Raw genomic sequence first — 23947 nt, 5'->3', positions numbered from 1 at the left:
ATGCAAATGTAGAACTGATCCTACAGAATTGAATATTTTTATATATTTCATGAAAATTTATATTAAAACAGGACCTTTAACTACTAAAATAGTTATATTTTTTCAATTAATATGCTATGATATTTTAACTATCTTTTAGTTTAATATTTCAGTAAACACTTATTAATCGTAAGATTAAATGACTTTCATTTATATAATGCTTATAACTTTAAAAGCACTCTTTTACATTATCTCATTTGGTTATATACAAACATTTAATGAAAAGTCTCCTTCCTCATCTGTAAAATAAAATTGACTAACTAGATGACTTCTAAGTTTCTATCCACATTGAAATCTATAATCTTATAACAATTTCCTAAATGAAGTGCATACATCCTATTTACAACAGAAGTGTCAAACTTTCAGCAGGCTTCCCAAATCAGATTAAAATGTAATTGAGTATTTAACAAAAGAAATAAAAATACAATGTAGAGAATTCTAATTTATGGTCAATATGTGACCCACAGAAATCTATTTGTTTGAGTTAGACAATATTGATTTACCACATTTTGGGGATGGTGTTTTAAAAACCTACTGGATCCATAACAACATTGAATTCTTTTTAGTTCAGGAATTTAGCAAACATAGTCAAACTTTCGTTTTTTGAGATAAAATTGTTTATCTGATTTTGAATTATAGACAATATTAAAAGACCTGTAAGTTATCATATCTTGTATTTCTTGGCAAGACTCTGAAAAGAAGGTAATTTGGTACAGTGAAAATATCACTGAATGGACCTACACTTAGGTTCTACTCTCCAATTAAAATCACTGAAAATTTCTCTTGAGTATTTTCCTCATTTGTACATTTTTTAGTCTTAAAGGCAACTTATTTTAGTAGTAACATATACTCTTAAACCTCTTTCCTTTCCATCATCCCACCCTCTCCCACCTCAAAATAAAATTATCAGTTATGTACAGAAAATGTAAATGTTGATTTTACCTTAACCAAAATTTGAACAAGGCCTACTGTAAAATGTTTATGTGTCCCAAAGATGATTCTTCAATATAGATGTTTTTCATTGTTTGATCCATTGCTTTTATCCATAGATACAGATGATTGAAGGTTGATTTAGAAAGAATTATAGACCACTACATTTTAATGAAAAAAAAATGAATAAAGAGCATTAGATACATGTAGTGGTGCATGTTTTTACAATATTTCCTATGTCAAAAAACAAGGAGTAAGCAATAGGTATTGTGTTCTAGAATGTCTCCTGTGGTCTTGGAATAGTAAAAGATGTTTTCAACAACTTTTTGCCTATATAGACCTTATGATATTTGGCCTGTATGAGAGATGTCTGATATCAACAGGTTAAGTCTGTGGGAAAATAACTAATTCAATCATATCAATAGCCACCAACTGGACTACTGGTATCAGTTGGAATTCGATTTCTTTAAAAAACTTTAGGTATTATTTTTACATGCCAAGGTATTTTTGTGTAGTGTTCATTAAAATGTTAACCCAGAATAAGATGTTCCTTACTTTAAAACTTGTAAACAAATAGCAATATTTTTTTTTTAGAAATTTTTTTCTTGGGGGCGGCTAGGTGGCTCAGTGGATAGAGAGCTAGGTCTAGAGATGATAGGTCCTAGGTTCAAATTTGGCCTCAGACACTTCCTAGCTGTGTGACCTTGGGCAAGTTGCTTAACCTCCATTACTGCTCTTCTGTCTTGGAACCAATCCTCAGTAATGGTTCCACGACAGAAGGTAAGGGTTTAAAATTTTTTTTTTTTAGTTAGAATAACATATTCTAATTTTCCATAATTGGTGATAATATTTAAACTTTCAGTTTGTTTTCTCCTTCATTAAATAGCTTAAGATATTTTAATAATATGATCAAAATATTTTTTCTTTAATATTCAGACTCTCAAAGTGTGGAATTTGTTTGTAATGTTCTTGTGGTGGCTGATCAACTTCTAATAATTCGATTGAAAGAAATGTGTGAAGTAGCAATAACAGAAAAACGTGAGTATTTTTCTCAATGTTTAATTAATTTTCATGTTAATTATGGCTGTTATTTAACTTCTAGTGAAATAATTCTCTCTTTAAAAGCAAAGTGGAGTATTGGATACAAAAAGGTGGTTTTGGAGTCAGAAAACCTGGGTTTGAATTCTGTTTTTGATAAACATTTTTGATTCTGGCCACTTTATCTCTCAGTCACAAGACAACTTTGATATTACAAATGGCTGAATAGACGACTATCTGCCTTAGTTAGTAGAGGAAGTTTCCTCACTCTAAATTCCCTGTAACAGTAATATCAAAGGTCTGATTTTTTTTAAAAGATATTGATAATTCACAAGTTAAATGGATCTTTATGCATTGTTTGTGAAACTTAAAGCAGTCCTGTGCAATATATTATCCCCATTTATTGGTTAAGTGATTTGTTCGTTTTCATACCAGATTTGAAGGTAGGTCTTCTAACTTCAAATAAAGGATTCAATCCACTGAGATATAGTCTAATAATGGGTTAAGTATGATTTCTACCTGATTTGGAAACTTAGTGTGAGAATTTGAAAGTAGACCTTTTAACCTTGGTAACACTTTTATATACACTAAAATGGACTGTTTCAACTTCATTTCTTTTTTTGTTGAGGTTTGGGTCATTTTTGAAATCCATGGAATTAAATACATTTTGTTCCCTGAAATAGCAATTTAATTTTAATAATGTCTTCCTTTGTAGTTACTCTAAAGAATGCTGCTATGACTTTGGAGTTTGCAGTAATGTATAATGCTGAACAATTGAAAATGTCTTGTTTACAGTTTATGGGGCTAAATATGGCGGCTTTACTTGAAGCAAGGTAGGTTTGGTGAATGAATTCTCCAACTTGTTACTTACATAAATTTTTGCTTACAATGAAGGATAATTCAGAGATTTTTGACCTCAAGGTTTGGTTAAGTTATAAGTTAAAAGTAAATAATATCTGATGCTTAAGGTGCTCTTCAAAATCTCTTCATATAATTTCTCATACTAAAGTCCCAGAACTACCTGGTAAAGTTTAGAGTAGCAAGGAAATTTAACCTTTTTTTTTTTTTATTCAAATCTGTAATTTCATTAGTATAGGGAAGTTGTGGCATGGAAATATTTTAACCAGTACAGATTGGAAAATCATCTATAATTTATATATTATTAGAGAGATGACAGGTACATTGAGAAAAACAACAGGTAACACGCATTTATTAAGAATTTACTATATACTAGGGATTGTGTTAAGAGCTAAAGATGCAAGGAAAGACAGAAATTCAGTCTTTGCCACTCAAAGTTCTGTGGGGAAGACAACATTAAAAAAATTGTAAACATAAGATACATACCCTGTGGACAACATTAGCAATATGTATGTATGTTTAGGGGGTATGGAGAAGAAAGAGTGATTAAGGGAAATGTGGGATTCATGCAAAACACAGGATTTCAATTGAGTTTTCAGGGTGGCCAGGAGGTAGAGGTTAAAAGGGAGAGTTAGAGGCAAACTGTATCCTTAGAAATATTAGTCCCAATTTACAGAGAGCTAACCACTTTGCCTCAACTGTGAGGCACTGTAACTATGCCTGTGTAAAAAAGGCCTCAGGAAAAAAAAAAAGACCAGTCCGAATTTTTAAAAAATTCTTACCATGTTTTAGAATTGATACTAAGTGTCAGTCCTAAGGCAGAAGAGTGGTAGGGACTAGGCAGTTGGGTTAATTTGACTTGCCCAGGGTCACATAGCTAGGAAGTGTCTGAAGCTAGTTTTGACCTCCTGTTCCTCAAGACCTCCTGTCTCCAGGCCTGGCTCTCTATCCACTGAGCCACCTAGCTCCTCCCAGTGAGAAATTTTGTTCCTAGTTAGGTTTATATGAAGTCGTATATCTTTAGTTTCTTGTTTCTTTAATATTCCACTGTTGTGTTTAATTTCACCAAATGGGGATGGAATTCTTTAATTGATGCTAGATTTTTAAGTATATTAAAGTCATATTTTCTAGCTTTCTAGATGTCACTTGCCTACCAGATAACGTACTTTTCAACTTTGTAGTTAAGAGCAATCTTATTTTTGATTCAGGATCATTGCCTGTATAAAAATAACAAGTTTTGTAGATTTATTTTGCATGGCCTGAGGGATGTCATGGTAAATGAGACCAAAAATAAATTGTACATCCTATTTTATAGGACTCTGGATGTTTTAAGTGATGATGTTTTGAAGGATCTTTCTGTGTTCTACAGAAAAATGGTAAGATTTATGTTGTAGCAAAGATGAGGAGTAATAACAACTAAAACAGTCTTATCAGTGAGTTTTTTAATGGAATAATTTTCTAAATAATTCCAGTAATTAAGACACCTTCATATGAAGAAACAACTTTTTTTTTCACTGACAGTATTCTCTCACTAAAACTACATCAGAATATATTTAAAGAAATTTTGAAGATATGACATTAAAGGGTGAAAATAAATTGTACTGTTTTTTAAATGAGTGGAAGTTCATAATCTCAGAGATAATCCTTTGTTATTACAAGAAAATAATGAAATTAAAGTTCAACTATCTCCTAAGAATTAGGTAAAAACATTATTTTGCCTCAACTAAAGAATAAGTACATCAGGAAAGTAGAAGTTAACATTCTTTTTTATGGAATGTTAGGTCTATAAATTGGTAACATGAGTAGTATTTTAATTATAGTTTTTCCCTTATGCTTGAAACTTGGGAACATGTTTGTGGCATCCCAGAATTTTCCTGTTAATTTTTAGCACATTTAACAAATACATATAATTAGATAAAACTTAAACATCCGTCTCGGTGTATATAACTCTTAAGAGTTCTTCTTAAAGAGCAGTGCTCTTTTTTAAAAAACTATTTCATTTTCCAATTGTATGTGGAAAATTGTTATTACATATATTTTCCAAAATTATAAGATCCAAATTGTCTCCCTCCTTTCCTTCCCTCCCTCTCTCAGACTTAGAAAGCAATTTAATCTGGATTACATGTGTATTGTCATACAAAGTATACTTCCTTATTGGTCATTGTTATAAGAGAATACTCATAAAACCAAAACCCCAAAATAAAACCATAAATAATGTTCAAGATAGTATGCTATGATTGTGAAGTGCCATTAAAAAAATTCTGTAATATCTCTCAAATGCTGCAGATACCAGCAATGGATAGAAGGGTAATAACACCTTATCAAGATGGTCCAGATATCAGCTACTTGGAGGCAGAAGATGCTGATGTTTTTTTGAAAGGAGAAATGAATATGGAACACAATTACCAGTATGTTTTATTTTTATTTTTTTCTCCTTAGAATTTTGTTCCTTTCGTATTACTTTTGCTCCAAATTTTTTTGTATCATTTTACTATTTATTTGTTGGAGAATAACATTTTCTCTTAACTTATTTCCATTAGCTGTCTGTCCCCCCCTTCTCTCTCTGTCTCTGTCTCTCCTCCCCACCCCCCATATATATACACTAAACCCTTATCACAGATATTTAATATGATTTTCCCCCAGTTAATTTCATTCTTTATTTTCATAAATACATCAGTTTTATACTGAAGCATTTCAATTTCCATGAAATAAAGGTGAGGAAAAGAATCTGCTGATGGTATAGCCAATTGAAACTTTTCCAGAATAATTTCTGTACATAATCTAAAGAAATATTCAGAAGTTTCATGATTTCCTGATTGCTGGTTTTTTAACCAGATATTTCTGACCTTTTCATATGACGGCATTTTGTATGGCTCAATAGTTGTACTGCTTGTCAGTATCTTTTCCCCTTTTTTCACTAGGGATTGCCCATGATTTTTACATTGAGAAACAAATGACATAAAATACTATGTGCTCTGATTAAGTTGTTTGTGTTATGTAATGGTTCGAAACAGTGTTATTTTATTCTGTATACAAAAGAGGGCAAATACGTTTTGCATCTAAGTTGTATTTTTTTTTTAATTAAATCCTTACCTTCTGTCTTAAAATCAATACTCTATATTGGTTTTAAGGCAGAAGAATGTTAAGGGCTAGGTAGTGGGGGTTAAGTGACTTGACCAGGGTCAGATAGCTCGGAAGTGTCTGAGGCTAGATGTAAATCCACAACCTCCTGTCGCTGGACTTGGCTCTCAATCCAGTGAGTTTCCTACCTGCCCACAAGGGGGCATTATTTTTAACATTTCAAGATATTGTTTTCATACATTTTCTCAGCTTCATACTAAAAAAAAAATCTGAAATCATATATATATATATATCGTCATTTTTATCCTCATTCAACAAATAGAGTAACTAGACACAAAGTAATTAGCCCAGGCTCACATAGCCAATGGGGACCAAAAGTTTGGTCCTCATGTTTATTTCACATTTGCTTTATTTTAAGACATGATTAGATACATTGCATCTATAAAACTGTAGAATCATAACTAATTGTAGCTAGTCTAGAGTTCTTTGGCTTAAATTCCCTTGTATACTTAAAGACATTTGATGTTTGTTTTTTCTTAGCGAAGCTTTCTTCAAAAAGGCCAAAACAAAAGCAAAAAAAAAGCCACGAAGACGTTCAGACAGCTCTGGGGGTTATAACCTTTCAGATATTATTCAAAGTCCACCCTCCACAGGTTAGTGGCAAGCTTTTTATCATGGTCTTTATAATTTCTCTTGTCATTCTGGAGTAAGATATGTTTTTAATATATGACATAATGCCACTCTGAGGAATAGAAGTGATTGTATAGAACAGTTTTCAAAGCTGTTGAAAAAAATTTTTTTAAACTCAATAGATTTCAAAATGATAATACATTTATTGTATATATCTTTTGGACATATAGGAGCAGAGATGTTGCAACTTGGTTCAAATTGTAGCAGTGAATCTTTCAAGGTTACCATAGGTGAGTCTAAAGATGTTATGGACAGAATTTATTACTCCGTCAATGTGAAAATAAATTGGTTATTTAGTGCAATAATATTAACTTTTACTTCTTCAGTATATTAAGTATCTGGGATTTTGTAGTTGTATTTCTTCTCCTATGATAATTCTTCCATGACTTACTTAGTATATTGTCTTCAAGAATAGCTCTACCTCCAAAACTCATTGCTTATAAACCTCCTTGATTGAACATCACCAGGCCCTCATTCAAAGCATTACCAGCTTGGTAGAACTAACAGCTTTTATTTTGACAGATGCCTCCATGGTATGATGAAACATTAATGTAATGGGAGGGAAGGCTATCTCTTTTATGTGAATTAAATTCAAACAAATTCACAAATCCTTGTCAGTGAGCTAATATTTGTTCTGAACTTATAAGGACACTGGATAAAATAACATGTTTCTAAGGGAAATAGCATCTGGTGGTAAAAGTTGGTTATTTCTCATTTGACTCCGAAACAAAGCATTTCTCATCCTATTGTTTAAATCTCATGTAACACTGAAATTCAGAAAGCATGTGATGTTTATTATAACTAATTGGGGTTAAAATTATTACTATGGTCAAGTAGAACTTCATGTCTGAATGCTTTATACATATAATTTAATTATTATGTATTTTTGCCTTTTTAAAAATTTTAAATCATAGGCTTGGTAAAATTGGATAAAACCAACTCTGCAGAATCTCTTCCAGAACTACTGACATCAGATTCTGAAGGTAGCTATGCTGGAATAGGTAGCCCTAGAGACTTGCAGTCTCCTGATTTCACAACAGGAATTCATCCAGATAAAATTGAGGTTTGTTTTTGTCTACAGATTTGTTTTCTTTTTTGGTGGTTCCATTTCCTATAAAATACTTGTGAATATGCAATTTAGATGTCTTTTAGCTATTCCATTATCCTAATAGCTTTAAAGCCAATTCTTAGGTTATTTAAATCAAGTTGCAACTAATAGCAAGAATGGTTTATATATTTTTATATATACAGTATTTTACTTATACTATTACTGCTTTTACATTTTTGAGTCATTACTGTTTTGAAACTTTGTGAATATAAAATTCGTTCCATATTTCAAAATAAAGCATTAATTACAACATTCTTGTACTAAGTAACCTAGGGTTTCCTTAGCTACTTTAGAAAAAAAATTAATAATTCAGCTAGTTAGCATTTTACTTTGAGAAAAATTATGCAGATCTGGAAATTTTTCCATGTGGCACAATTATAATAAAAATAAATTCAAAATTCAATAGGAGACAGACTTAAAATAGAGCTGTTTGGGTAGCTCTGGATTGTTGCTGTGTCTCTAACTTAATTTCTGAGTTGGACCATGAACATTTATCTATATAGTGGTCCGAATTACTTTTGATGTTTAGAAGGCAATTAAGAGCATCCAGAGGTGGCCATGCAAATAGAAATATTCTTCAGAATCATAGCTAACTTGATATACAAGTGTCAGATAATTGTAGGATTTGTATTGGATCATCGGTGTTATGTGATCTTAGGAACTTTTAATTCTTAATTAATAAATATTATTAGTAAATTTATAGATAGCTTTTTGTGTTCTAATGCTAAAATAATCCATATTTTATACTTCCAGAATTTCTTAAAAACTCTTTATGTAATCAGTTTTATTTAATATTTCCATTGAAAGTTTTACATGCAAGCATACTTCTTTACCTAATAATGTTGAATACTGTAGAGAAATGTGCTAAACTAGGTTTGAGATGTAATTGGATGTCTTGAGTTAAAATAAGCTAGCTTTTCTGGAAATTATAATGATATAAAAAACATATATCTAAAGATATAAACATTATTTTAGAGACTTTATTCTGTTTCACTTTTTAAAAATTTTAGGTGATGAAAATTAAAACATATGTTAATGAGACATACCCTGTGCATTCGAGTGAATATGTAAAACCGTATGAAGAATCTTCAGCACTTAAAATGTCTGTTCCACAGTCCATTCCTAGTCATCGAAACAATTGTATGAGCTCTCCCAATTGGGTTGCCAGTTCTTTCAGGTGGGAAACCTTTGATGTATGTTAATCTTTGGCAGGTACAACTTAATCGGAAATTTTCCAGAGTAGTCAGTTTCTAAGATTCTCTGTAAGACTCTTGATTATTTGCTGATGTACAGTAAATTCTTTTAATAGGTTTGCATTGTTATTTCTGAAGCTTTTTTTTTTTAACATTATGGCTTCCCCTCGATGTATCATGGTGGACCAGGCACAGAGTAAAGGCAGCAAGCACCTATAGGTATTTATTGAAAGAACATAAAGCCAGCCAGTGATTGCAATTTAGCATCCAAGCACATTTTATATATACTTGTATAAATGCACATACAGGTGTGTGTATATAGATGTGTGTATACATATGTTTGTAGACATTCCTACATATAAAGTACACATTATAAATACATACTATATTGAATCTGTGATTTCACCTATGTAGGAATTTCCTAATGAAGAATTGCCTCTATCAAGTAAATTGGCCCCTACACAGAAACTTATAGTTTTAGACAGATACATGTTTTTAAGCCATTTTCTTTCTACTCTCTGATTTCTGTGATTCTCATGGGCACCCTATTACTTCTTGTTTGTCATTCAGTTTTTAGGCCTGAATGTTTTACTTTACAATTATTTTTTGTTTCCTTTATGTACTGATTAACTTGCATCTTCCTAGTCTACCCCAGGTCAAAAGATAACTTCCTATAGGTACTCTTCATCTTTGAATTCACATCTAGCTACTGCTGCTATTTATCTCTTGGCAATATTTATAATTCTTCTTAATTGTTGTTCTTTTATTCTTCCCTTTTCCATGCTGTTCTATTTCCCAGACAATCTGCCATTTATTAGCTCCTCCTAAAGAAGGAATGATTAGAGAGGGCATGGAGAACTAATGTGCTTTAATGCACTAGATGTGTGATTAGGTTTTCTGTGAAAAGTTTTGAATTGATTGTTGTTCAGGCATACCTTTGTTCATATTTTAACACCTTACAATCATTTATAGATAAATAGATCCCCAAAATGCACATACAAACATGTATAATTTTTTTGATCTTTTATTTTTATATCACTTCATTTTTCACCTTAAATTCCTCATCATAACTTGTCCCAGAGAAAACTTTCATAACAAAATTTTTTTAAGAAAAATGAAAGAGAAAAGGAAAAAAATCAACAAAACCAATCAACATATGGAAACATCTTGGATTATATTCATTGTTCTATGCCTATGAATCCTGACTTTTACTAAGAAAGAGAAGGAGTATCTTCTTATATCTGTTCTTTGGGGCCAAGTTCATTCTTTATAATTTTAAAACATCATGTTTTGATTTATTTGATGTGGTGGTTCTTTTCCTTCATGCTTTTATAGTCATCCTCCTACCCCCTTTCCTCCCCACCCCCCAGGCTCTGTTTAGTTCCCTTTGCTTTAGTTCATTTAGATCTTTCTATGATTCACTATTCATCATGCTTGTCATTTCTTATAGTACATTAATGTTTTGTTACATTTACATAAAACAAAAATAGTTGCCTTTACATTTTTATTCATGGCTTTCCAAATCAATTGTTTTTAACTTTCTTTCATGGCATGGAAGCCTTCTGCAGTGTAAAGCCTATGTTCTTCTCAGAATTATGTTTTTAAATGCACAAAATACATAGGATTGCAGAGGAAATCAATTATATTAGAACATAGGTATTAAAATATTAAACAAATTCATAGGCCCTCAGATTATGATATTATATAGTTCATTAATATAAATTATGTTCTTGAAACATACTGTTTAGCTAATATTGTTCAAGTCTTTTTAGTTGCAAATGATTTTTCATGACTCCATTTGAGATTTTCTTGGCAAAGATTCTGGAATGATTTGCCATTTCCTTCTCTAGCTCATTTTATTGATGAGGGAAAACTGAGAGAAACAGGAATAAGTCACTTGCTCAGGGTCACAAAGCAATGGAGTGTCTGAGACCATATCTGAACTCGGGTCTTCCTGACTGCTTTTGGTACTCTATCCACTGTGCCACCCAGTTGCCCTTAATAGATAACATAATATTAAAAAAGCAAATCTTTAATAATGCAAACTATTGTAGAAATCCTTTATCTTTTTTCAGTAATGTTTTGAATATTAAAATTAATCAAGCATTTTATTAAGATGATTTAATTGTTAAAACAGGTTGAACTTTAGCATCACCATTTAGATTTGGGTTTTGGTGATTTCTTTTTCATTTTGAAATAAAGAGATTTGAGGACTAAAGATTAGTAATGGCTTTCCATCAGATTTTGTGATATTTTAAAAGCCTTTCATGCACTCATTCACTAGATTTATGAAGCTTTTGAGAAGCTGGTGGCACTTTTTTTTCTGTGTTGTCCTCATAAAAGAATTTTAATTTCAGCAATATTTGCTTGTTAGATCAAAAACAAAATGATAGAATTAAGGAGTTTTGGTATGGGCACTAAGAAAGGCTGTTGGTTAATGCTAAAGTTCATTGTAGTTCTGAGAAATTAATAGAGGCATACACAATATATAGACAATTTTATAAACAGGTTCTAATTCCAAATGCCATAATTTAAGAAAATCTTCATAGATAACAAAATTTCTAATCTCTGAAGTAAATATTTCTTGGAATTAAATGTAGACGTTTTTTGCAAAATGGGATAATAATTGTGCCTATAATTTACAAAACATTCAAAAAAGTTTATAAAATACTTTTCCCTTTAGCTTTGTAAGCTCAGTAATAAAAATATTATTATCTCCGTTTTGCAGATAAGGAAACAGACCCAAAAAGTTAATGAGTTTTCTAGTATGCTAAAGCTAGTGATTTGAATTCAGTTCTTTTTATTCCAAGTCTAGTACACTTTCTGCCATATCATGCTGCTCTTCTGAGACATATGTACTGATATGTAGTTTTTAAGTCTTTATAAGAATCTGAGCTAAAACTAACAGAATTTTTTTAAACCAGAAAGAAAATCAAGCCAAATAAAAATATAGTGGTTGAGTTATATTGCTTGCCAAAAGATACATAGGGGATTTTATTAGGTCCCAATTTCTGAATCTGTAATTCAGATAGTTTTCGATTATATAACCAACAATCCCCTCTTTGGACTACCATTGAGAGAATAATATTGCTAAGAGTTTCCCATTAGTAGAAATAATTCTGCTTATTAAAAGTTAAAATGGAAAATAAATGCTCTTTAAGGCCCTTTTATCATAACCAATAAAAATTTAATGTGAATTCCTGTGTGATCTTCCATTTGACCAAGAAAATGTAGGAATCTTTCCTTTCCTTAACTACTCTTTAAAAAATAAGAGTTACATTTTAATTATGTCATTTAGCATAGTAATGACTTTGAAAGTATTTTTGTTATGTTATTTATATATACATATATAAAGAAAAGTTTTCTCTGAAGCATTCTATTTGAGGTTTCCCATAATTGAGGAAGTAGACATAAATTATACATCTGATTACCAATCTTATATATGATTTAGACATTTTTTGTGAAGGTTAGAAACTGGAATATAAGTGAAAATGAATGTCTTGAAAAGGTAACCATTTTATGTCATTCAGCCCTGTTAGCCCTCCTGCCATGGATCTTCGAACCATCATGGAAATTGAAGAAAACATGCAAAAGTGTGGAACTACACCAAAGACAAATTCAAGGTCAGTTAGGAAACTGTAAAAAAATAATAATAATAGAAAGAGAATGTGAGGGAAAGAAAATATTTTAGGTTCATGTAATGATACATAAGTACTTGTAATTTTATTTATTTTCAAATAGTATTTTGAAATTTTCAGGAAAACATGGTACTATGGCTTTTTTAAACATCTTTGATTAACCACTATTGGGCAAATGTACAAAAGACTAGATGACCTTTAATGCCCCTTCTAACTTTTGAGGTCTATGAATCAATGTATGATATGTTTTTTCATTCCCGTAAAATGTAGGAACTTATTAATTAGGTTAGATTGCAGTCGATCTGTGACTTAAAGGGTAAGTCTTAGAAGTTTTCCTGAAATACATGGAGGTTAAGTGATTTACCTGGCAACAATACAATTAGCAAGGGTCAGGTAGGATTTGAAACCAGATATTTCTGACTGTAAGCCCAGAATTCCCCCCATTATGCATTGCTGCCTCTTTAAGAGAAGAAAATCCAAGTTTTTTTTTTTTTAATGGGGTCATGATATTAATGTAATTGACTACATTTAGTTACTATGTGATCTTTAGCCTTCTTTATTTAGTGATTTGATTCACTAACAATTCAGCTTATTTTCCTTAATCTGCTTTATCGTGCAGAAAATGAGATCTCTAGTACCAATGTACAGTTCTACTTGAAACTAGGAAGATGTACTAAATGATCTCATCCTTTTTCTGACCTTTATTCTACTGCAGTTTATCCCAAGTTATTCAGTATACATAAAATGATTTCCTGATGGAAATTTTTATATGCTGTCTTGAGTGAGTTGAGTTCATGGTTTTAGTTTAGCTTCTGATAAATAGTAACATATTCCTTTCCTTCAGAATCAGCATTTTGATTTGCTTTAATGAGATACTAAGGATTTAGTGACTGTTAATAATGAATCACATTCATATCTAAAAGTATAGAAGTATTAGTAATAGAAGTCCTCTATAGTTACTTTTTAATCCTATAGAATATTTTTATCTTCACTGTTGTTAACTTGGGCATTTTAATCTTACAATCAGTAAAATCTTTCTAAAGTAGATTATAATTCTGGTGACCATGTTCAGCCTCCTTAAACATTTTTCTGGTGTTTGATTTAATTTGCAGCAAAACCACTTCTCATGGGATTAAGCTTTCTCAAAAGAAAAGAAAACTAATTGCCATGGCTGCCAAGGAGAACAACCCAGGATTGAATAGTGGGGAAACTACAGTTGTGACCACTCCTATATCTACAAAAACCACAAAACCAGGGAATGCCTGGTATGTTCTTTTTCATTAAAATGAATACATCTATATAATTCTTTGCAAAGTAGTTTTCAAATTCCATTTAGTTAGCATTTATTAAGATATCCTTCTTTTGTTCTTTCACTCATTTGCATGCCACTGAGATTGCAGTTCATCCTCTATGGTTTTAGTTTTCAAAAACCAGACAAATAGGGAGATTAGTAAACTTAGATTTTTTTGTCAGTAGAGATTTGAAAACTACAAAACTACAATAGTCTATATTTTGTATTCTCTTTAATTTCCATTATTAATATGATTTAGTAGTGAAAGATATTCTTTTGAAAATAATCTTAACTCTAAATCTGCTATTAAGTCTATATAAAATAGTTGATCTATAATTAGTGTTTCTGTGGGAAAAAAAATCAGTCAAATAGTATTGGTTTATTTTATGTTAATAGTGTCTTTGAGACTCCAACTTCCAGGTCTTTTAAAATAATTTTCAATATCAGAATTTTGTATTAAAGAAAATAGCACCAGAAAAGTAAGATTAGTTTATTATACTTGACATCAGTTTATGTGTATTTATATAAAGCTTATTATACTTCATATTAGTTTAAAATATCAAATTTTTCCTAGTCTACAGTTTGGTCACAAATGCTGTAGTTGTGGGATGAGTAAAATATTGAAGTGAATTATCTTAAAAAGAAGCATTTAACATAATGATGTTTGTTTTCATCTCACAATAAATGGTTCAGTGCAAAGTGCAGTGTTAATCTACTTATAATAAGTTACCTGAAGCACAATCTATTCTTCAAGTTATTTCTTATTTTTATACTCATGTAAGAATAATTATAATAAAAGTATTCTACTGTGTTTTTCATAATTTCTTATGCTACCAAAATGCAGTTATATGACAACTCCTTTTTTATCTCCTCATCTCATTTCCAGAACAGTATAACTCAGAAAAGATCCAGGAATTTGGTAGAGGAAAGGAGTAGAAGTGAAAATATGTTTTTTAATTCTTACCTATTTTAATTATTTAGAATCTTATCCATTCTTTTACAGACAGACTTTGTAGAGGTCAGATATTAAGAATGTCATGCTATGATGAAGTAAAGTTTATTACCACATGAAGTACATGGTGATGGGAGTTGAACTCCATTTAGTAAGCACTTACTAAGCATCTACTGTGTATTAGTGATTGTCTTAGACTCTAGGGAAAGTAAGACAAAAATGAAGCAGTCCCTGCCCTCAAAGAGCTAATATTTTAAAGAAGGAGATAAAAATAGATATAAAGTAATGTGGGTGAAGAGAACAGTAGCTACTGACTGGTTGGGATCAAGAAGGGCCTCAAAGAGGCGGTGTTGAGCTGGACTTTGAAGGAAATGAAAGATCCAAGAGTTTTAGATGAAGAAGCATTCCAGGGTTGGAGGACAGCTTTTATAATTTCAGAGAGGGGAGATGATATGTCATAGATGAAGAAGGCTAGTTAGACTGAACTAAAGGGTTTGTGAAGAAGAGTAATTTATAATAAACTGGAAAAGTGGTTTGAGGCCAAGTTGTATAAACATCAAACAGTAGAGTTTAATAACAATATTAGCATTTTGATCAGATTCAGAAAAAAAACTATATTGTTTTTATATTTGGGCTTTTCACTTTTTTATAGATTTTTTTTTTACATAGCCCATATGTGTGTTTATACATATACATACATTTATACATTGACATATGTTCACAATATAATATTTATATAATTCATATAAAGCTTTAAGATCTGAAAAGTTCTTTACAAAAATTATCCTCACAACAACCATAGGAGATAGCTATCGAATTACAGATAAGGAAACTGAGGCAGACAGCAGGTAAGTGATTTGCCCAGAATTACACAAGTGTCGGAAGCTGGGATTTGAATCTGTTCTTCCTGACTTCGGTACTAGTGCTCTATCCACTGTGCCACCAAAATAGATAAAATCTCTCTGTTAGATAGCGAGGTGGATGAAGAGACAGGAAAATTCAGGAACACCAATCAATACATCAAAAAAAAAATCTGATTGTATAGTCAGTGTTTTATATCTGTAAATTTGAACTCTTTATTTTTGCAGAAGACTGGGGTGATATGTCTTCTTATATCTTTGGGACAACTTATCCCAAATATGCTTGATAATTTTGCTTTACATCATTCCATGTCAGTTTTTCCTTGCTTCTCTAAATTCATCATGCTCATCATTTCTTTTTTTTTCTTTTTTAAACCTTTACCTTCTGTCTTAGAATCAATACTAAGCATCATTTCTAAGGCAGAAGAGCAGTAAGGGCTAGGGAATCAGGGTGAAGTGACTTAAGCAAGGTCACACAGCTAAGAAGTGTCTGAGGTCAGATTTGAATCCAGGACCTTCTATCTCTAGATCTTATTTTTCAATCCATATGAACCAACTCGCTGCCCCAGATTCATCATTTCTTATAGCAATGTTCTGTTACTTTCACTTACTACAACTGAATTTGCCATTTTCTAATTAATGAGACATCTATTCTTTATTCTCAATAGTTTGATAACTACAAAAAAGTGCTGCTAAAAAGCTTTTATGTATCTGGAGCTTTTTTTTTTGTCATTGAACTCCTTGGATATATGCTTTATAATGTAATCTATGGGTCAAAGGATATGGATATTTTAGTCACTTTATTTGCAAAATTCCAGATTGCTCTCCAGAATGGTGTATCGGTATATACTTTCTTCCCACAAAACCTCCAACACTGACTGCTCTCATCTTTGATCATTTTTGCCAGTTTGCTAGTTGTGCAGTGAAACCTAATGCAGTTTTTTTTAATTTGCATTTCTCTTCTTAGTAATTTGGAACATTCTTTCACATAGACCTGTTCATATCTTTTGACCATTTAACCTATTAGGGATGTTTTTTGTTCTTATGTATTTTGGTTAGTTTTTTATGTATTTGGGGGGGGTATCCCAGTTGACTGTTTTCTTTATGTTTGATATGTTTATTTTGTGCAAAAGCTTTTCAGTTTTCATCTTTTGTATTTATCTCTATCCATTATTTAGTTAAGAATTCATCTCCTACTCATAATTAAAAAAGATGCATGATCAGTGTCTCACCTAAGTTTTCTATGATCTTTTGTACCCACATCAGATCCATTTTGAATTAATTGTCTTAAGCATAATTTTTGCCAGATTGCTTTCCAGTTTTTCCAGTAGTATATAAATTTGAGAATTCTTTCCTATTCAGTTTATGTTTTTGAGTTTATCAAATACTCGGTTATTGAGTTTAATTCTTTCAAATTCTTCCTTGTCTGTTCTGTTCCATTGATATCTTTTTTTTTTAATAACTACCAAATATTATTGATGGTCGTTGCTTCACCACCTGGCTTTAAGTTAATAAATGAATGAGCATATATTAAGTATCAGTGTGTTCTGGGCACCATACCATGGAAGAAAAGCTTAAAGTTCCACACTGAAGAGTTCTGAGTTATCCTATATCTATTTAAAGGACAAATGTCTTAATATTTTGATCTTTTAGCCTAAAAAATAATGTGCATTGTAATATGTACTGAGATGGGTCATTATTTTATGGTAGTTGTAATGGATTTTCCAATCCAGAAGAATAGATTTAGAGCTGTTTGCTCTTGTAACTAGTAGCATGAATTTGGAAGGCCACTGGTTAGAGGTGTAGGTGCATTTTTGGTAACGTTAACTAGTATATACCTTCATCATCATAGTGTTCTAATCAGTTGAACCTTGGGACCTCTTTCAAGCACATGACAAAGTAAGGATGTTGGATTAGATGTTCTCTGTGACCAGACCATTCTCTTGTCTTTAATTAGTAAGTAATTGAAAAAGAAAAGGCTTGAAGTCACTTTTAAATACAGACAAGCATTAGGCAACCCATTGTTAATAGGGTAATGATTTTTATATACGTGTGTTTGTCTAGATACGTACATTATACTATATGCTACATACTAAATACATATGTGTATGGACTTTTTATAAAAAAAAAACCCTTCTATATTAGTATCAATTCTAAGAAGAGTGCTAAGTGCTATGTAATCAGGATTAAGTGACTTGCCTAGGATCACAAATCTAGAAAATGTTTAAGCCCAGATTTGAAACTTGTCCTCCTGACTCCAGGCTTGGCCCTCTATCCACTCTGCTACCTAGCTTCCCTATAATGGATTATATATTGCTAATAATTTTTACATATATGACCATGCTTGTCATTAAAAAAAAAAAACAGGATAAAAATAGTATATAAGCTCACTTGATAGTTACCTGTGTGGATAGATACATAATCTTTTGAAGACCAGATACCCTTGAAGCTTGATCCTTTTAGTCTAGTAGCATTAAACTAAAATATAAATAGATCTCTCCAGGCTACTTGGAAAACCACAAATCAACATTATCTATATTGTGTTATATTTATATTTCAATTTAAATAGGACATATGGGGCACAGTATGAAAGCCACTAATGGTAAACTTGACACCTCTTCTTCTTATGAGTTGATATTTAAGATTTGATGACTTTAAAGAATAAACTGTTCTTTTAAGATGTTCTTCCATATTATCTAAAATTGTGTATTTGTCTTTTTTTATATATCTAGCCTTTTTCTCTAAGTGAACATTCCAGTGCCACTTTTGCTGAGGAATAGAGCTCTGTTTAATTTTTGTATGGTTACAGATGCCTATAAATGTTCCTCCATAAAGTTTGTTTGGCTGCTAAGATGGAAAATAGTGGTAGCCCAAGAGTACTTTACTTTAGAAAAGTAAAGTACTAGTGAGAATTCTTTCATGATTGATGAAAGGAAAATTGAACAAATTTAACTTTTATTTCTTAAATCGACAAGTATTACTAAGCACCTACTATGTGCCAGACATTGTGCTAAATACTGGGAGTACAAAAAAAAGGCAAAAACAATCCCTTATTTCAAAAACCTCACAATCTAATGGAGAAGATAACATAGAAACAAATATGCAAATAATACACTCAAACACGTGTGCACCTACCTGATTATTTGGAGATAATTTCAGGAGAAAGACCCTAAAACAAAGGGAGATTAGGAAAAGCTTTTTTAAAATGATATGAATTTTAGCTGAGGGGTGAAATGTCAGGGAAACTAGGAGACAAATGAGAGAATTCTAGGCATAAAGGACAGCCAGTTAAATGCCCAGAGTTAGGAGATAGAGTGTCTTGTGTGAGGAACAACAAGGTCAATTATACTGGATTTCAGTACTTATTAAGGAGTAACATATAAGAAACCTGAAAAATTAGAGAGGACCAGATTATTGAAGGGCTTTTAAAAGTTAAACAGTATCTTATATTTGGCCCTGCAGGGAATAGAGAACCCCTGGAATGTTTTGAATTAAGAGAATGACATGGTCAGACCTTTCCTTTAGGAAGATTACTTTGACAGCTGAATGCAGGAGTGCCTAGAATGGTAAGAGACTTAGAGTAATTTATACATAACATTTGCAGATCATTAGTGAGATTTGAGGCATTTTGTGAGTGTTAGAAAACATATACTGTGCTCATTTATTAAATTGAGATTACTCATAGTAGTCCTGGGTAAAAAATAAGAGCTTATCATCATTGACCATAAACCCCCAACATACTGTTAGGGAAAAATGGCAATAGAATACTTTTATGCACACAGCTATGAAGTTTTTGTACTCCATGGAAATGAGATACTTGTCTTGGAAATTCAGCAGCTTTACTGGCAGTGATATCTGCCAAAAGGGTGGAGAAACCAATGGCCTTATTCTTGGTTAACTAAAGACAGTATACTTTACACCATACTTCTCTCTTTCTATCAAAAGAAACTTCAATGTTTTTGTTTGTTTGTCTCTCTATGAAGATCTTAGGATAGTGTAAAAGTCAAGTTATGTTCTTTGAAGCAGATAAAATTTGTATCTCCCCCACAGTATTCATAAGGATAGTTTTTTATATTTTCTGTGTTTTTACTTAAATTTTTTTTAACAGAGACTTTTAAATCATGAACGAATTTCACATTGCTTTTTAGATTTCACAATAGAAAAAAGAAATACAGAGGAAAAATTACATGTTCAAAAATAAATTGGGGGCAACTAGATGGCTCAGTGGATTGAGATGGGAGGTCCTGGGTTCAAATCTGATTTCAGATACTTCCTAGCTGTATGATCCTAGGAAAGTCACTTATCCTTCATTGCCAAGACCTTACAGTTCTTCTGCCTTAGAACTGGTATTGGTAAGTGTAAAAATTAAATATCTTACCTTCACAGAGGGTGAGGGCCTAAAAATAAATTACCTGATTCACACTCTGGCAGCAATTGTTCCCTTCTATTAATAGCAAAGAAAAAGAGTAGTAACAAATACAGAGTAGTAAGAGTAAGGGCTATTGATATTTTAACAGTTTGGTCATATATAATCCATTAGTATCTATAATTTTGGAGATCAGACCTAGATTGGGTCAGGAGCTGGCACACATAGCTTCTGTCTATGGTCAAATTATTGGACTTGGCTTTTTGACTACCTTACCTTCTTCATTTTGAGGTAAAGGACATCTAGTGACTAATCATATATCTGCACTTGTGCCCTTTAACTCATTATTAGAAAAAATCATGAGTGTTTGGATGGCTCAGGTGAGACAATTTTGTAAAATTGTTTTAGGACATTAGAAAAAAAAAGACCTTAAAAATAGAACAGACAAGTCTTTTATGTCGGCCTACATTTTACTTATTAAAGGTACATTATTCTCTTTTTAAGTTAATTTTGTTTTGCCTTCACTAAGACTTCACTAAGACTTGCTTTGCCTTCATCAGTCTAAAACAATCACTAAAACTTTTTTTCCCCACATCCACACTGGTTCTTCAAATTATTTACTGTCTCATCTCTCAATAATACTACCTATACTGGGGTTGTTTTGGAGAATAAAATGAGTTGACATATGTAAAATGCTTTATAAATCACAAAGCTCTGGATAAGTGTAAATTCATAACTTGAAAGCTGTTGTTCACTATTTCAGGCTTCTTAAGAATGACAATTTAAGAAATCTTAAAGGATCAAACACATTTTTGCATTAGTTGATAAATCTAATTGTTCTTCATTATTTGAACACTTGAGTTTTCATAGATTTCATTCTCTGTTCTCTATGTATAGGACAATCTACTTACTACTGCATACTGTAGAGTTTTTGTTTCTCCAAAGAGATCCTGAAATCCCATAATTCTTTAGAGGTTTTATTAAATGAAAGTGTGAATTTCTAGCTTATCACCAATTGGTTCTATGGATTTAAATTATGATGTAGTGAAGACATGCATAGAACATAATCATTTTCATTATTTTCTTCTCTCCATCTTTTGCGTTTTCTCTTAAGTAGGGTTGTGGTTTGATGATTATGTTGGAATTAGGTGAAAATCCATACCTCACTTACAAAACATTACCTAATTGGAGTTTGTACTTCAGAGAATTTCTTGCATGTTTTTCCAAGTAATTTATGGGTTTAATTACTGCTTTTTTCAAAGTATGAATTTCATGTGTAGGGGATTTGTGTGGTTAACATTGAGGTCCTTCAGGTAACTGCTACTCTCTAAAGAAAAATTCTGGTCAAAAAACTGATACCAGTATCACAGAACACATATTCTGGATTTGTAGTCTTCATTTTTGACTATATGAAATGTCCCTAAAATATTAGTATCTCTTTAGGTTTATGCAAAGATTCTAAGAGAGTACAGTAAGGTAGATAGTGCAAAGAAAATTGTTCCAAATATAGAGACGAGAGAAAGTGAATATTAAGTTATACAGAATAGCACTGCGCCAAATGTGTAGAACAATAAAGATCACTTTCCTGAATTTCCTTAGTTTGGGTCTGAGGAAATGAGAGGGTAAGCTCATTGTAATCCGTTCTTTTCATCACTTCAGATTTCCCTATAAATACATGATAGCTTTCACTCCTTTCAGTCATAATTGGGTTTTTTGTTTTGTTTTGTTTAAATGTTGTGTTTAAGGGGCAGCTGGGTAGCTCAGTGGATTGAGAGCCAGGCCTAGAGATGGGAGGTCTTAAGTTCAAATATGGCCTCAGACACTAACTGTGTGTCTCTGGGCAAGTCGCTTAACCCCCATTTCCTAGCCCTTACCTCTCTTCTGTCTGGGAACCAATACACAGTACTGATTCTGAGATGAAAGGTAAGGGTTTAAAAAAAAATAAATGCTGTGTTTAGTGAATTAAGAACTTTTCCTTCCTTAATTAATAAAATGAATTACCTGTAGAGAAATAGAAGTTGATACTTTGTGTGTTGTAATGTTGGCAACTACAGTAAAGCTGTCTATGTGGAATTCTCAGAGTGATTCCTTCTTTTATAGTGTAGTTTCCTGAATTATAACTGCTTCTGGTGAAAATCTTCCTCAAATGTATATATCTGATTTCTTACACAGAATATACTGAATATAAGTTGACTCTTGAGGACTTAGAGTCATCATTATAAACATAACTTAAAAAGTGTTCTATATAGGAATTGCCTTTTAGGCCCCAAACTCCTGAATTGTATTAATTTGCTACATATTCCATATGGTACACTGATGTTTTAAAAACTATTGAAGATAGGGGAAGCTAGGTGGCTCAGTGGCTAGAGATCCAGGCCTGGAGAAAGGAAACCCTGGCTTCAAATGTGGCCTTAGACACTTCTAACTGGGTAACCCTGGGCAAGTCACTTATCCTGCATGGACTCGCCTTTACCCCTCGTCTACCTTAGAACTGATACTTAGTATTAATTCCAAGATAGAAGATAAGTGTTTAAAAAAAAAGAGCTTACTATGTGTTTATCAAAACATACCTGTTGTAGTCTTTGGCTCTTGCTTTGTGCACATTTGTTCCTGTGTTTAGCCATAAGCTTTCCAAACTCAGTTATATTAGCATATTGAATTCAGGATTACTGGCAGTTTTCTTGAATTGCTTTCTTTTTTTATCCCTAAATATAATGTGTGTCTTTCTTGCTTGCTTTCTAGGCCTCCCCAATACCCCTTATTTCTTTGTGTCCCCAGTGCTTAGCACAGTACCCAGAACATATTAGATATTTAATAAATGCTTGTTTACTCACTGAATTTTTAGAAGTTATGATATTCCTTTGACTTCATTATTGAAGACAAGATCACCAGTCACTTTTAAAAGAGCCACATAACTATGAAATGTGAATATTAACATTATGAATTTTGATATTCTACATATTGTTAAAATGTAATACCCTGTGTCTTAACCAAAGTAGTTTAAAAAATAATTCTTTAACTTTTTGTTTTGCCTTCTCTTATAGGACATCTCTCAATTCAACTTCATCCAAATCATTCCGAGATCTCTTAATGGAAGAAAAAAAATCTGTTACAAACAACACTCCAAGAAATCATGTCAAAAAAGTTTGTTTTAAAGGAATTGAAGATTCTCAGGCATTTAAATCTATAAGGTAATAGAATAATAGTTTGCATTTTCTATTCAAGAATTCTATCTTTTTAATGTTCTGAAATAATTTTGAGAATTTTCCCATCTTTTTATTTTGGAAATGTTGTATTCAGGAATGATATAAACCTATTCTTTTAAAATGAACATTTTCATTTTTTTTCCATTTGAATAAGTTTATTTAGTCAATTTAGAACATTATTCCTTGGTTACAATAATCACATTATTTCCCTCCTTCCCCTCCACCCACTCTTCCTGCAGCCAAAACGCAATTTCATTGGGTATTACATGTGTAATTGATCAGAATCCATTTCCATGTTGTTTACACTAGGATGTTCATTTAGAGTCTACATCCCCAACAATATGCCTTCAACCCATGTATTCAAGCAGTTGTTTTTCTTTGGTATTTTTACTCCCACAGTGTTTCCTCTGGATGTGGATAGTGGTTTTTCTCGTAGGTTCCTCCGAGTTGTTCAGGGTCATTGCATTGCCACTAATGGAGAAGTCCATTACATTCGATTGTACCACAGTGTATCAGTCTCTGTGTACAATGTTTCCCTGGGTCTGTTCCTCTCCAGCATCAATTTCTGGAGGTTGTTCCAGTCCCCATGGAATTCCTCCACTTTGTTATTCCTTTGAGCACAATAGTATTCCATCACCAACATATACCACAATATGTTCAGCCATTCCCCAATTGAAGAACATCCCCTCATTTTCCA

At 31.9% G+C, this 23947-nt stretch overlaps 1 protein-coding gene across 2 annotated transcripts in view; it reads left to right on the top strand.

Moving 5' to 3' along the window:
- The window catches only part of IBTK (inhibitor of Bruton tyrosine kinase), a 107414-nt gene that overhangs the window by 62839 nt on the left and 20628 nt on the right, over positions 1 to 23947 (top strand). For both annotated transcript variants that reach the window (XM_007484255.3, XM_001375435.5), the window contains exons 18-28: positions 1906 to 2007; positions 2723 to 2840; positions 4181 to 4241; positions 5152 to 5273; positions 6487 to 6599; positions 6807 to 6866; positions 7551 to 7699; positions 8755 to 8921; positions 12468 to 12560; positions 13688 to 13840; positions 23089 to 23235. In XM_007484255.3, coding sequence (XP_007484317.2) covers positions 1906 to 2007; positions 2723 to 2840; positions 4181 to 4241; positions 5152 to 5273; positions 6487 to 6599; positions 6807 to 6866; positions 7551 to 7699; positions 8755 to 8921; positions 12468 to 12560; positions 13688 to 13840; positions 23089 to 23235 — 1285 coding nt within the window. The remainder of the gene's footprint in view (positions 1 to 1905; positions 2008 to 2722; positions 2841 to 4180; positions 4242 to 5151; positions 5274 to 6486; positions 6600 to 6806; positions 6867 to 7550; positions 7700 to 8754; positions 8922 to 12467; positions 12561 to 13687; positions 13841 to 23088; positions 23236 to 23947) is intronic.

The sequence above is a fragment of the Monodelphis domestica genome, chromosome 2 (genome assembly GCF_027887165.1).
Source record: "Monodelphis domestica isolate mMonDom1 chromosome 2, mMonDom1.pri, whole genome shotgun sequence".
NCBI lineage: Eukaryota > Metazoa > Chordata > Mammalia > Didelphimorphia > Didelphidae > Monodelphis > Monodelphis domestica.
This window is presented reverse-complemented; position numbering and strand designations above follow the sequence as displayed.